Source organism: Thermobia domestica, chromosome 2, assembly GCF_964235325.1.
Source record: "Thermobia domestica chromosome 2, izTheDome1.hap1.1, whole genome shotgun sequence".
Taxonomy (NCBI): Eukaryota; Metazoa; Arthropoda; class Insecta; order Zygentoma; family Lepismatidae; genus Thermobia; species Thermobia domestica.
Window position 1 is genome coordinate 119,941,029 of NC_137455.1, and position 12,769 is coordinate 119,953,797.

General features: G+C 34.3%; 2 protein-coding genes across 2 annotated transcripts in view; both read right to left on the bottom strand.

Moving 5' to 3' along the window:
- Nucleotides 1-8,790: 8,790 nt before the first annotated feature.
- On the bottom strand, nucleotides 8,791-10,441 carry HemK2 (HemK methyltransferase 2). Its single transcript, XM_081745492.1, has one exon. It carries the CDS (start codon nucleotides 10,376-10,378, stop codon nucleotides 9,731-9,733), a length of 648 nt encoding a protein of 215 aa, XP_081601618.1. The 5' UTR covers nucleotides 10,379-10,441; the 3' UTR covers nucleotides 8,791-9,730.
- Nucleotides 10,442-10,655: 214 nt separating this feature from the next.
- The window catches only part of Snapin (SNAP associated protein), a 53,704-nt gene continuing 51,590 nt past the window's right edge, over nucleotides 10,656-12,769 (bottom strand). The window contains exon 3 of the mRNA XM_081745499.1: nucleotides 10,656-10,965. Within this exon, the coding sequence (XP_081601625.1) occupies nucleotides 10,816-10,965 (150 nt within the window). The 3' untranslated portion in view covers nucleotides 10,656-10,815. The remainder of the gene's footprint in view (nucleotides 10,966-12,769) is intronic.

Below are 12,769 nucleotides of genomic sequence, written 5' to 3' on the forward strand. Positions count from 1 at the left end.
ATCATGGCGTTTAAAATATGTGTAGCTGGTTGACTTAGTGGAAGCAAACACACTTTTGCAGGTAAAGAAAATAACTTATAGGTTCATGCCTCTACTTGAAGAGGATCTTTCTATTTGTGTGGGAAGCAGCAAACATATCCACAACTTGTTAAAGATCTAACGATTTAGCAATTTTCTTCTCAATATAAAGCAGCGTTTCCCAACCGGTGTGCCGCGGCACACTGGTGTGCCGTGAATGGGTCGCTGGTGTGCCGCGAGGAATCGAAACAAAATTATTAATTTTATAGCAATCAAATTGTAAAACGTAGGGGAAAATGTATATTTGTATTCCACATTACTGTGAAACTCTACTATGAATCTACAATTTTAAGTTTCATTTCGAGTTACTATTCTGTACATTTCTAATTTTGAAAAAAGTATTTGCTACTATTGTTATGACCATTATTGTTTATTATTATTATTGCAGACTATTTCGTAACTTGAAAATTCAAAATGTCATTCAATCCTTTCGACAAATTACCTACATTTGTGTTTTAAAAGTAAAAGAGATTTGTTTGTTCGTTCGTTATTTAGTGGTCTTCCTTCTTAGTAAAAGGTTGGATACAGTTTCTAAAAAGAAAGCGTATTTTTAAAAACATGAGTCCAATATTTCATTTCAATTGTTTTCTATTTTTAAATTAGAATGAAAAATAAGCATAATTATTTACCACAGCGAAAAACCAGTGGTAGAGCTTCCTTCTCTGTAAGATCAATAATCACATAAAAAAATGCCACTGTGTTTCATATTTACAAATAATAATATATCTATAAGTGTGCCGCGAGAATCCAAGTAACAACCGTAGTGTGCCGCAAGTTGAAAAAGGTTGGGAAACGCTGATATAAAGTAACACTGTTTTTCAACCTATCATGAGTCATTGAATTGCGTATACAAGTCTTTAATCTTTTCAAAGAAGAGAATGACCTTTCACATGTAGCACTAGAAACTGATATTATCACAGAGATGATACCTAGCTTGTAGGTTTCTAGGAATGCGTTTTTGTAGACACAAAGAATATCAACGAAATTCGTTAAGGAATCAGCTTTGGTTTTCTTCTCGTCTTCATACAACTTAATTGTTAGAGCAACCCACATTATGCTCTATTTCTTGTTTAATTATGCTTTTTTTTCAAATTATGCTTTATTGTTAATTTCAATGATTATTTTACATTAATCGTGTATAATGTATAATATTTATTATACATTAAATATTCTAAATATCTTGATCTATTTATTGATTTTTTTTGCAACCAGTTTCTCTCATATTTAATGAACTTTCTACTTAATTCATTGTAAAGAGATGTGCTTTGCTCGAATAATTTTTTTCTATAATTTGTGTGCGCCTTACAGGTACATATATACAAAAAGGGAAAGTAAAAGATGCCACGAAAAAGTACAGAAAGTTCAAAAAGTAAAAATAACAATATAGTATGGAGTTCTTGCATACTATTCATTGTTGGCGGAAAAATTTCTTCTTTTTACTTTTTTCTTTTCTCCACATTAAAGGATTACACCGAAAAGTTTACAGAAATGAAAATAAGCTTTTCATTGTTGCATTGTTATGTTCTCAATGATTTTGCATTGTAAACATTGGTTTTAAAAAATATTAACACAGTATGTTAAACTTTCAGTTAAAGATAATTTTCCAAGAATTGTGCTATATATTTTAAATTATGCTTTATGCTTTATTTTCTAAAATTATGCTTTTAAAACTAGTTTCTTCTGGACTCTTAGACAATCACAATCATATTCAAGGTACCAACCATATGTGTAAATTGCTCTTATTTTTTATATGCTTTTTATGCTTTTGGGTTGCTCTATTAATTGTGTTTGGGAGGATTTTGAGTTCTCACTTTAATGTTTGCAGATCACTCCATAATGCTGGGTTATAGGCTCGACAATGTTGTAATTTAAAAAAGTTTTTACTTTTTGGATGTAGAGTGGTGATTGATCTGATGATTTTGCAACATGATACAAAGCGGTTTTCCATATCAGTGATTGTCTATCAATAGTAGGGAGAAAAATGTCTCTTGATAGATATATTATCTTTAGAAAATTCCTTTTCTGCATCCAATGAAGAAAAATATTCATCCAAAATGAATTTGTGATATTTCGATGGTGGATGTCTAGTTCGTTTCCATGAGGAACCCCTATATTCTATTTGTTTCCGGCTCTGGAATTCGAGACCATTTTCTTTGCACATCTCCAAACATTCTTAATAAATTTGTTCGAATATTGTTCGTTGAGAGTCATATTTACCAGACCTCATCTTGGACAGCGTTTGAACTAGTGTATCTACAAGGATCAAACCTTCTGACATGTCTGCATCTACTTGAGATAAGGCGAAACTCAAAGTTATAGCATGACACCAGTAATCTTAATTTTAGCAGCCCGAAAACATTCCCTCGTGTACAGATCACACTAATTTTCCGGATGGAATGATGGAGGTAAATAAATATCAGAAGTTCCAGATTTGTTTTAATACCGCATGATAATATGTGTTGAAAACAGATTTTATGAAAAAAAAAAGGAATAAATGGATATGATAATTTGTAAAAAAAAAAAAAAAAGTGATAGTGCTTAAGTGAATTATAAGAAAAAGCCTTGAAAAGTAATAAAGAGGAACCATTAATATGTTTTTCCTTTGTTATAATAACTTGTCCTAAGGGACAACGGTGATAGAAACTAATGAGACTTTATAATTGAAAAAAAAAAAAATCATAAAGCACTTAATTTGAAATTAAAGATTGATAACATTTGGTAATATAATGGGGATTCAGGCTGGCACAGGGGGAGAGTGAAAACGGAGGCAACAGAGACGTTCTTTTTTTTTTTTAAAGCCATGTGCAAAGAGATTAACCTTGGACTTCGGGTGAGAGGTTACCATATACTCATGTGAGTTTCAATTGCTACCACTTGTAAAAGTTAGCTAAGAAAGACAGTCTGAGCATAGTTTTAGTTTCCTAGCGTAATTAGTTTTTGTGACAAGTAACTCGTATATGCAAATAGCATCGTTAATATCATCTTGTATGTTAGAATTATCTTTGCGTAAATAAAATTGTAATTAAGCATTTCGAGGTAAAACAGGTTCTTTTATTTAACTTCTACAAAGAAAAGATTAGAACTTACCTCTTATGCACAGATACGACAGCGTGGGATACTGTCGGTCAGTAAATAATATAATCTGAAGTAAATCTACCATATGTAACTAAATATAATTGATTAATCATTTTTATTAATCAATAAATAGTTGTTTGGTAGATAAACTCATAATAATAATAATAATAATATAATAATAATAATAATAATAATAATAATAATAACAAATCATTTAATGGATGCTATGCATTTGTTCTATGTCGCCATAGTCAATGGAAATCAATTACTTAGTGTACGAAGACTTTTTTCGTCCAACACAAGTGTAATGTTTTACTGCAGTGCATGTTATTTGTAAGTATACATATCATATTTTAGTATGACTTTCAACATTGAAGCGAATGAGAATGCCGACTGATTTTCTATTTTTCTGGTTGTTTGTCAAAAACAAAGGAGATAACTAGATAATGGACAGAGGTTAAAATGAATGTTCAGAGGGCGAGGTCAATGCAAGCATCCCACAGATTTCCGTGAATTAGATCTTCCCGTACTACAAACTAAAACGAGTGGAGCTATTTTATTCGGAACGCAACGGTATTCTGCAGTTCGTAACTTTGTTGTCGAGAGATGTTTTGGAAGTAGTTTCACTTGTAGCCACTGGCAACTCACCGTTTGTCGACCTATAATAGCATCATCTGTGTGTGTGTGTGGGGGGGGGGGCACTAGAGAGCCAAGAATTTGAGCAAGGGAGCCTGGCCCCCCTTGGCTCCGCCACTGAGTTGCAATATCTCTTTTAAACCTTCAATGTGAAATATTGTTGCTTGAAAATTCATATCTTAAGGTTTTCAGAACAACAACAACAACAACAACAACAACAACAATAATAATAATAATAATAATAATAATAATAATAATAATAATAATATCTATTAATTTCCTTTGTGTGCAAAATAGAGTGAATGTCGCTCCTGTTATTATTATTATTATGCTTCTGTGGTAACAGCTATTTTCACTTTAAAATAAATTAACTAAATAAAATTAGAGATTGCAAAATCAACCAACTTTCTAAGAAAATTTTCTCCATGAGTAAAAAGCCCGTTTTTGCTATTTCAAACATTAGTCAGTAATTACATGTATTCGTAAAATCATTATTTCAGGAACAAAGACGAAATATAAATTGAATAAAATGTTGCGGTTCATGTATTAATTAAATCTTCATATTTTAAAGAGAAAACAAAGAAAATTATACATATCTTCCACTCCAAGTTCTTTACTTACCTCTGCCCATAATTTGATCACGTGGTAATCTGGATTATCTTGGATCCACAATGGAACTTTATCAAATACTCAATTTGTTAAAGCATCAATATTTATTTCCATTTTTATTTTTATTCTTATCTCCGCACCTCGCAACGTCGTCTGCTTTCACGCAAAACAAACTTTCTTCTCTCACGTAGCGCTCAATTTCTCTGCAGACGACTCTCCATTCGCACGAATAATCCCAGCATGTTGGAATCGTTCGCATTCGCATCTTTTCGTCGGTTTTCGCAATTCGCAGGTCGGAACTAGTTGAGGCACTCCTATTTATTTACACGTGCTGGGAAATTCGCATTTGCATTCGCAATCTCATTCGGATGCAATGGAGGCGCAGCCTAATGAATGAAGGAATGGTCAGGTAATGGTTCGGACTTTACGGAAGAGCGTTTAAATATTCATGATGATGAGCGTCGGGCAAGGCCTAGTACTTAGACAGAAGATTTGATGAAATGCGTGAACAAGAAAGTGCGATCCAATCGCCAGTTCATAATAACTGAACTCGCCAAAGAGTTTCCAGAAATGTCTAAAAAAAAAACAGTGCATCGAATTGTGACTGACAAGCTGGGTTATCTTAAACTGTGTGCGACGTGAGTGCCAAAAATGCTGACAGACGCTCACAAAGAGCAAAGAATGACAGCTGCACGTGATCTTTTGACCTGCTGTTGTCTGTGCTGGATATCGTACATCACTGGGGAGTCGAATCAGCAGTCAACGCAATGGCGGCACTCTGGTTCTTCTAAAGTTAAGAAATTCAAACAATGTTCATCACTTTACAAAATCATGGCATCCGTGTTTAGAGACCAAAAGAGTGTGATTCTTGTGGAATTCTCGCAATCAGGATGAACAATTCCAGCCCATGTGTACTGCCAAACACTGAATACATGTGCCATCTACAACGACGAAGAGTGACGGTACGCTCTGGAATTATTCTGACTCATGACAACGCCCGCCCAAACACAGCTGATGGTACTGTTGAGACAATTCAGATTTCGATGAGTACTATTCAATCATTCCCTTACAACACTAACCTTGCTCCCAGCGATTTCTTTCTTTTCTTCACTTGAAAAGGTGTCTTTCATCGAAGCGTTTCAACGAAATGAGGTGTTCGACATCAGTTCTGAGCTGGCCGCATACTCAGGTGGCAGATTTTTACGCAGAGAGTATACGGAAGCTTGTGCTATGTCTGGAGGTTCATGGTGACTAGGTCGAAAAATATACAAGATATATATGTTGTGATTGGAAAGTTTTATGACTAAGCTTGTAATTTAAAAATGGTAGTACTTACAGGCAATTGCGATGGATCTCCTTCAAAGTAGTCCCCTGCTGCCTGAACACACCGATTCCACCAGGGTTTCCACTTTTGGAAGCATTCCTGAAAATTATCTTTCGTAAGGGCATGAAGAACTCTCTCCGTATTTGCCTGGATGTCTTCAATTGTCAAATCTCTTCCCTTTCAGCGACAATTATTATTTTAATTTAGGAAACAGGCAGAAGTCGGAAGGGGTCAAATTAGGGGACTAGGGGGTTTGCGGAAGCACACGAATGTTGAATTTGGTCACAAATTCCTGGATCGATAACGCACAATGCGCTGGTACGGTGTTGTGGTGGAGGACCCAATTCTTATCTTTTCAGAGGGCAGGCCTTTTCCTCCTCAAATTTTCGAGCAAATGCCGAAAGACACATTTGTAATATTCTTGATTGTCTGCCTCCTAGTGGCAAATTCATGATGCACGATACCCGTAGTATCGGAAAAATACCAACATTTTCTTCACATTCGACCGACTTTGTTGCGCTTTCTTCGGTCGTGGTGAATCTGGGTTCTTCCATTGAGATTGCGCCTTTGCTTCTGGGCCATACCCATAAACCCATGTTTTATACATGTTAGTGCCCTATTTAACAATTCTGGGTCCGTTTTGGCCCGATTAAGCAGGTATTGGAACACTTCAAGTCGGTGTTTTTTCTACTCATCGGGGAACAATTTCGGAATTCATTTCGCAGATACCCGATGCATGCTCACATCGTCAGTTAAGATTGACTGAACCGTATAGAAACTTAAATTCTGGTCGTCGGCCATCTCTCTACTTGTAAATCTAAGGCCCGAGCGCAGTAAATCCGAACCTTCACAATGTTTTCCTTGGTTTCTGACGTGGAAAGCCGGCCGGATGGGGGATGTCATCTTCGACTGAGTCGCGGCTATCTTTGAATCCGTTAAACCAGATAAACACGTTTGACCAGCTCACACATTTATCTCCAAAACCTGTAAGTTCATAAGTGTTGTTTTTTTAAGAGTTCATAGGTCTCCGAAGCAGATTTCCCGGTTTTAAAACAAAATTTGATACAAATGCGTAGTTCCAGGTTTTCATCCATTTTGCGTAATTAATAATTCGCCACGACACACACACACAAACACGCACGCTCGCACTCAACAGGTTGCTTAGCTGTACTGAACAAGGATATTGTAGTAATTCTTGCAGCACGTGCGAAGGTCACACCAAGCCACTGCTTCCACACTAATGTGCATTTATATCTACTCCTCTTGAGCACTGGGCGCCACCTGTCTTAACTCTTTCAGCAAATACCCTCACAATTGTGAATGCTACTTTCAGTTGTCAAAAAATGCCAATCAAAGGATTTTAGTACACAAATTAGCTACAAGCACATTAATGAGAGTGTCTGAATGATAAGTTGTCAGGTACTGAATTGCCATTTGTTGAGTGTATTGGAAATCACAACATCTGCATTCACAATTGTGAGGGTATCTGCTGAAAGGGTTAAAACTTTCCAATCATACCACGTACATTTTTCTTTTCTTTCTTCTTCTTCTTTTCTTACATGTTCCTCGTATAAAGAAATATTAACTTGGAATAAGTCTATCATCTAATAATTACCGAAATTTTCATCGAGTACTGTCCCATCCTCAGTGGCGTTTTCTTAAAGCACCGACCTCCAAACTTCAACTATCATCATATGGGACGAATCGTTATGGTACACAGGTATCAGACAAAAACTTTCCTTGATCTCGATGGATCTTTTAGCTGTACAGATAATTTTTCTCCCACATTTCTTCTTTCCATGTCATCCCAACTTTTAAGTATTTTCTAAAATCTATGCTACTTTTTTTTTTTTTTTGTATTTTTGTTAACGATACAACAATTAAGTTTGTTTAAAGACTAGTGAAAGAGTACATGCTTCAAGCCTATTTCCTGTATTATGATAACAGATGTTTGTTATTCCTCTTATATCTATCTATTAAAATGCTACAACAGCAATAAAAGCGCCTGAACTCCACGTTCTCAAGTTTGATTTCAAAGTTCTTAAGTTTGATTTCAAAGTTTTGATTTACGGTTATTTGTGATTTCACTTTAATAAACACAAGTTTTAAAAGTATGTGTACTTTAAATAAACTATTTAAATACCTCTTTTTTTTTTTTTTTTAAATAAAGTTTATGTTTTAAAATTATTGTTCAAAGCCTTTGTATTTTAATAGGCCTTCTCCAAAATCAATGTAAATGAATTGTGATGTCATCTCTGGAGTTCTTTTACACTATATATTTCTGGACGTTTATATGTACGTAGCCAATCCTTTCGACAATGAGATCTCGGAAACTACAGGACCTAGAAAGATGAAGTTTTCACTGATCGATTGCAAATTTTGCATAGATTGTCCAGTTCTAATTGAATATTCAAAGAAACATGACCATTATTTCTTTATTACATTTTTACGGGTACACTGGAAGTGTTGAAAAAAAAAAAAACTAACTAAAGCACCACATCCTACGCATTATATATTCCAACAACACATAGTTGTATATGTCTCAGGCGTTTGTTTCATGGACAAATAATAATGAAAAAGGAAGGATAACCATTTCTCCAGTCTAAGGTGAATCTTTATTTTTGGAGGGTTTTGCCCCATGAACTGACATAATTAATTGTGCATGTAACGTATTTGCTTATTATATACTGCAAGCGAGAAGAAAGAAAACACTGATCATAGATGAATTAGAAACTTCAACCGGAAGTAGGCTCAAATCTTACAAACGGTGTGAGATATTGAAAAAAATAATAGAAAAAAATATCCCCTTTATAGTATTATCCTTTGCCGATTTTTATCAAGACATCTTTCACTTGTGTCTATAAAGAGACATGTACAGATGTTGTGAGGAACGACAAGGAGATTCATGCTCATATCTGAATGATGCGCTGTATAGAGAGCGCAGGTTCAGCTAATTCTGTTTTTACAATATCAGTAAAATCCCATGATTAGCCTTGCACTAAATACTTGTTCAAACTTAACATGAATATGGTGAGAACTTTAAGAAGGAGAAATATAAACAAGGAAACTAACTTTTATGAACATTTTATATTTCGTGCATAGAAATACAAATACATTCAAATAGCAATCTTATCATATTATTCTTAACATACTCTTTTATAATGATGTAATCTGTGTCATAATGCTCTTTTAAGTGCACCAATTTACGTTGTTACGATATACATATGGAAATTAACCTATCGTATTCACATGAAAATAGAGACAACAGAACTATTTTCATAGAATTAATTTAGTTATTAGTTACTAAAAGAAAACGAGTTTGGAATTATATGGAATGATCATTTGTACCTTGTTTTTACGAGTTTTCACCTTTACTGGGTTTTTAATATTAATTACATGTACACCGTGTTCGATAAGTCAATCAACCCACAACAACAATAAATAGGTCATTCTCTCTTCGATAACTCTACTTTCCCTGGCAAAAATACCTTACACAATATTCCGACACGTGTCTCGCAACATGGTTCGACGCACGTGCATGTGTGAAGGTCTGGTGACAACCATTCCCAAAATTCAACATGATCCCATGGGTTGTGTGATATACTGAGCACCTGTATTTGTCTCTAATGCTATACATAAATTTTATCAAAAAACTTAGTCTTCCATATTAAAATAATGGTTCTGGCAGTTTTGTCAGTTGAACTCCATTATTTACTGCATTATGCGGAAGTTTATGTTAGTAACAACATATTTAAAAAATCTATAAATTGAGTACTTCAAGCGCCTGCCAACAATTTAAATTTCATTTAGTTCTTGTTGATGTCTACGTAATACAGCGGAAATTTTGCAAAAAGTTCGTTTTAAGTTGAGAAATTCAAGCAATGCAAGAAAAGAAAAGCAACAAACAAGAACCATCCTTGAGTATTACTTATCAATGTATGACTTAAGTTGGAAGTAGAGAGAAATTAAACATGACACAATATGACACTCTTGAAATACAGTCATACACTATACCTCTGATAATAATTTTCTCTCAAACTTTAAAACTGACAAATGTTCCCTTCCAGCACGCCGAAATAATACTTCTGTCATAGTAAATCCATATCCATGAAAAATATTCTCTATTTCATAGGCACAATTTTCCTTAATTATTAATAAATAAAAAATTCCTTTTGGACTTAGTAAATGAGGTACATGTGGAAAAAGTCTATCCATAACTTCACGACCTTTGAGTCCTCCTGCCCACGCTGACATTAAACCTTGCACTCCCACTTCGTCTGATGGAGTAACAACATATGGCGGATTAAATAGGAGAACATCCACCTTCCCCTGTAATTGACTCAGATTATTAACTAAATCTGTGCAAACAGTTTCGATATGAACTTGATTCTTAGATCCAGTCTCACGAGTTATAATGCATGCTTTAGGGTTGATATCAGTAGCTACATAGAAACACTTTTTGCCTAAGACTTTCCCTAACGCAGTCAGTACAACACCTGAGCCACTGCCAATTTCCAAACAAATAACAGGATTTAACTGTTGTATGCAATCTATATCACTCTCCAATGCGTCAATCAAAAGAAATGAATCTTCCGCCGGCTCATATATGTTCATGTATTCATCCGTTGAAATATGAGATAACGAAGGTGTCTCCATATCGGCAAAAAACAACTTTCTATTAACATTATATAAAAATATCAAGTTTCTTTTAACATTATAATGCTTTGCTACCAAGAAAACAAGCAACTATTAACACTTGAGTTCATTTTCGACGTTCTGACTAGCAATATGCCCAGTACATGAAAACATAAAAATCAAAACACGAAATTGATCTAAATGTGGCAACAAATAACATTATAAAAATAAAATTAAAAAAAGAAAAAAAACTTCTAATGAAACTTTACAGAATGTGTACATTAAAGACTAGAATAAAAACCTGTTCCCTTTAGCACCATTCCAAATTATCCACACAATAATTCTCTCTCTTTCGTAACTCTCAACCAAATGATAGCTTTACAAGGAACATGTGCATACAATGTATGAATGAGTGACTTTGTGCTTCGCAAGGAATTCTCCTTTACTATTTTTTTCTCCTATTGGTTGGGAGGAGGAGGAGGTGGAGGGAGCCGTGATGATTCACTTCCGGGAGCACTACTTGGTGACGTCACAGGAGACGGTTCCATCAAAGCACGACGACGAGATGACTCTCTCGCAACTAACTGATGCACTTTATTAAGGCGTTCCTGTGAAAAGAAGAAAGTATCTTTTCATTGCCAAATATCTCATATGCAATGAAAATGTAGCACGTCTATACATGATTACCTATAATGGTATGTTTGTTAATAACATTACAAAAATGAAAATATGGAAATTTTTATCCTATTCCCTGTCGTACATGAGTACAAGTTGCTGCTTTTTAAAAATGGATATTTAATATTTTTATGTATCACATATATCCAGTGACAAAGTATTTTGAATTACGAAAATACTTTATTTTTAATCCTTTCTCTTTGATTCATGGTTGGTGCCTTTATACTTTATGCACCCAAGCAGTTTTATCACTTTACATACATAAACGTTGAGTATTCGAGAATTAAATACAACGTTGTTATGAAAGACGAAACGTATTAAAATGAGATCCTTGCCACTACTTGGGTTTCGTTCCAAGGAATGACACTTTTAACAAATTTGGGACTGCGAACCAGAAGCAAACGCTCTTCGAATAAACTTGTAACACTGAGAACTGAACAAAATAATGTTAAGCAGTGAAAGAATGTATTCAAGAATATTAAGCTTTTATTCTATTATAGCTTGAATATAACTAAAGAATACAATTGCATAGCTTTAATACAATTTTATGTCCTCACTGTTGAAGGATATACGAAATGGCTTTCACATTTATCTTCTCAATCTAACGAACAGCAATAACGTACAGTATAATAATCCAAGTACAACATACATGCACGTAATATTAATGTAATTATTTGTTTAAAATGAGTATTTGACGGCAGAAATAGTATAATCTTTCAAATAGTAACAATCAATTGAAACGAACAAACAAAAAAGACTTATTAAGTATACGATATGTAAAAGCTTTCAATTATGTCAGTAAGAGGCGTGAAGCAAAGAAAGTTTTGCTTGGTTTGAATTCAATGTTACTTTTTAGCACCTACGCCAACTGTAAATTGCCCGTATTTAAAACATGTTAGAGAGATGGATTTTATTTAAAAATTCTGTTACTAATACAAAGCAATAGTTCTTCATACATTCATAAGAAAACCAATAATATTTAACTAACCCTATGTCTTTCAAACTCAGAAGTCTGTTCGCCATAAAACAAATGTCCGTCTTCTCAAACCAATCCACTCATGATTATTATTAACCATTCCGCATGGATTCGAATTTAATGTCAGCAACGAGTTCCACCTATTTCAGACATCCCAAATTAACTATCTGCTATGAGACAATAAATATGTATTGTGGATTTCCATGACCTGTATTTCTAAAACCCTCAACCTATGCTCACCACTGCGATTTAACATCCAACTTTTATAGTCATATTGTTATACTTCAATTACAGATGAAAAACAACAATCTGGATAGGTCTACTTAGAATCGGATAGATCAGTGTTGTACTAAACTATAGCTTTAAACACCCACGCTGTGAATACCAATACAAGTACTATATTTATCTACTATATTTATCATAAATAGCTACAATACTCCAATTCCACCATTCATCACTTTTTATTTCTTCGTTAACTTCATTCAGATTTGTTACTACTACACTTAACTACTTGAAAGTAATTTTAAGAGACTACTATATTTAAAAAACAAAATCTTTAGTGTATTTATACACACACACACACACACCAGGCATCTCAGTTTCCCGCCACGCACCATGTGGAAAATGATAACGCAAGTCAACAGTGTAGAAGAGACTTTACTCTGCAAAATACAAACCATTGTACTCTATAGTTGATACTTATCTTTCCGCCATATTGTGCTGTGCATACCACACCTTGGACTTTGAGTCGGAAATCATTT

Excerpts from the sequence above, each read along its gene's own strand:
- HemK2 (XM_081745492.1), bottom strand. The coding sequence starts at position 10,378 with ATGGAGACACCTTCGTTATCTCATATTTCAACGGATGAATACATGAAC.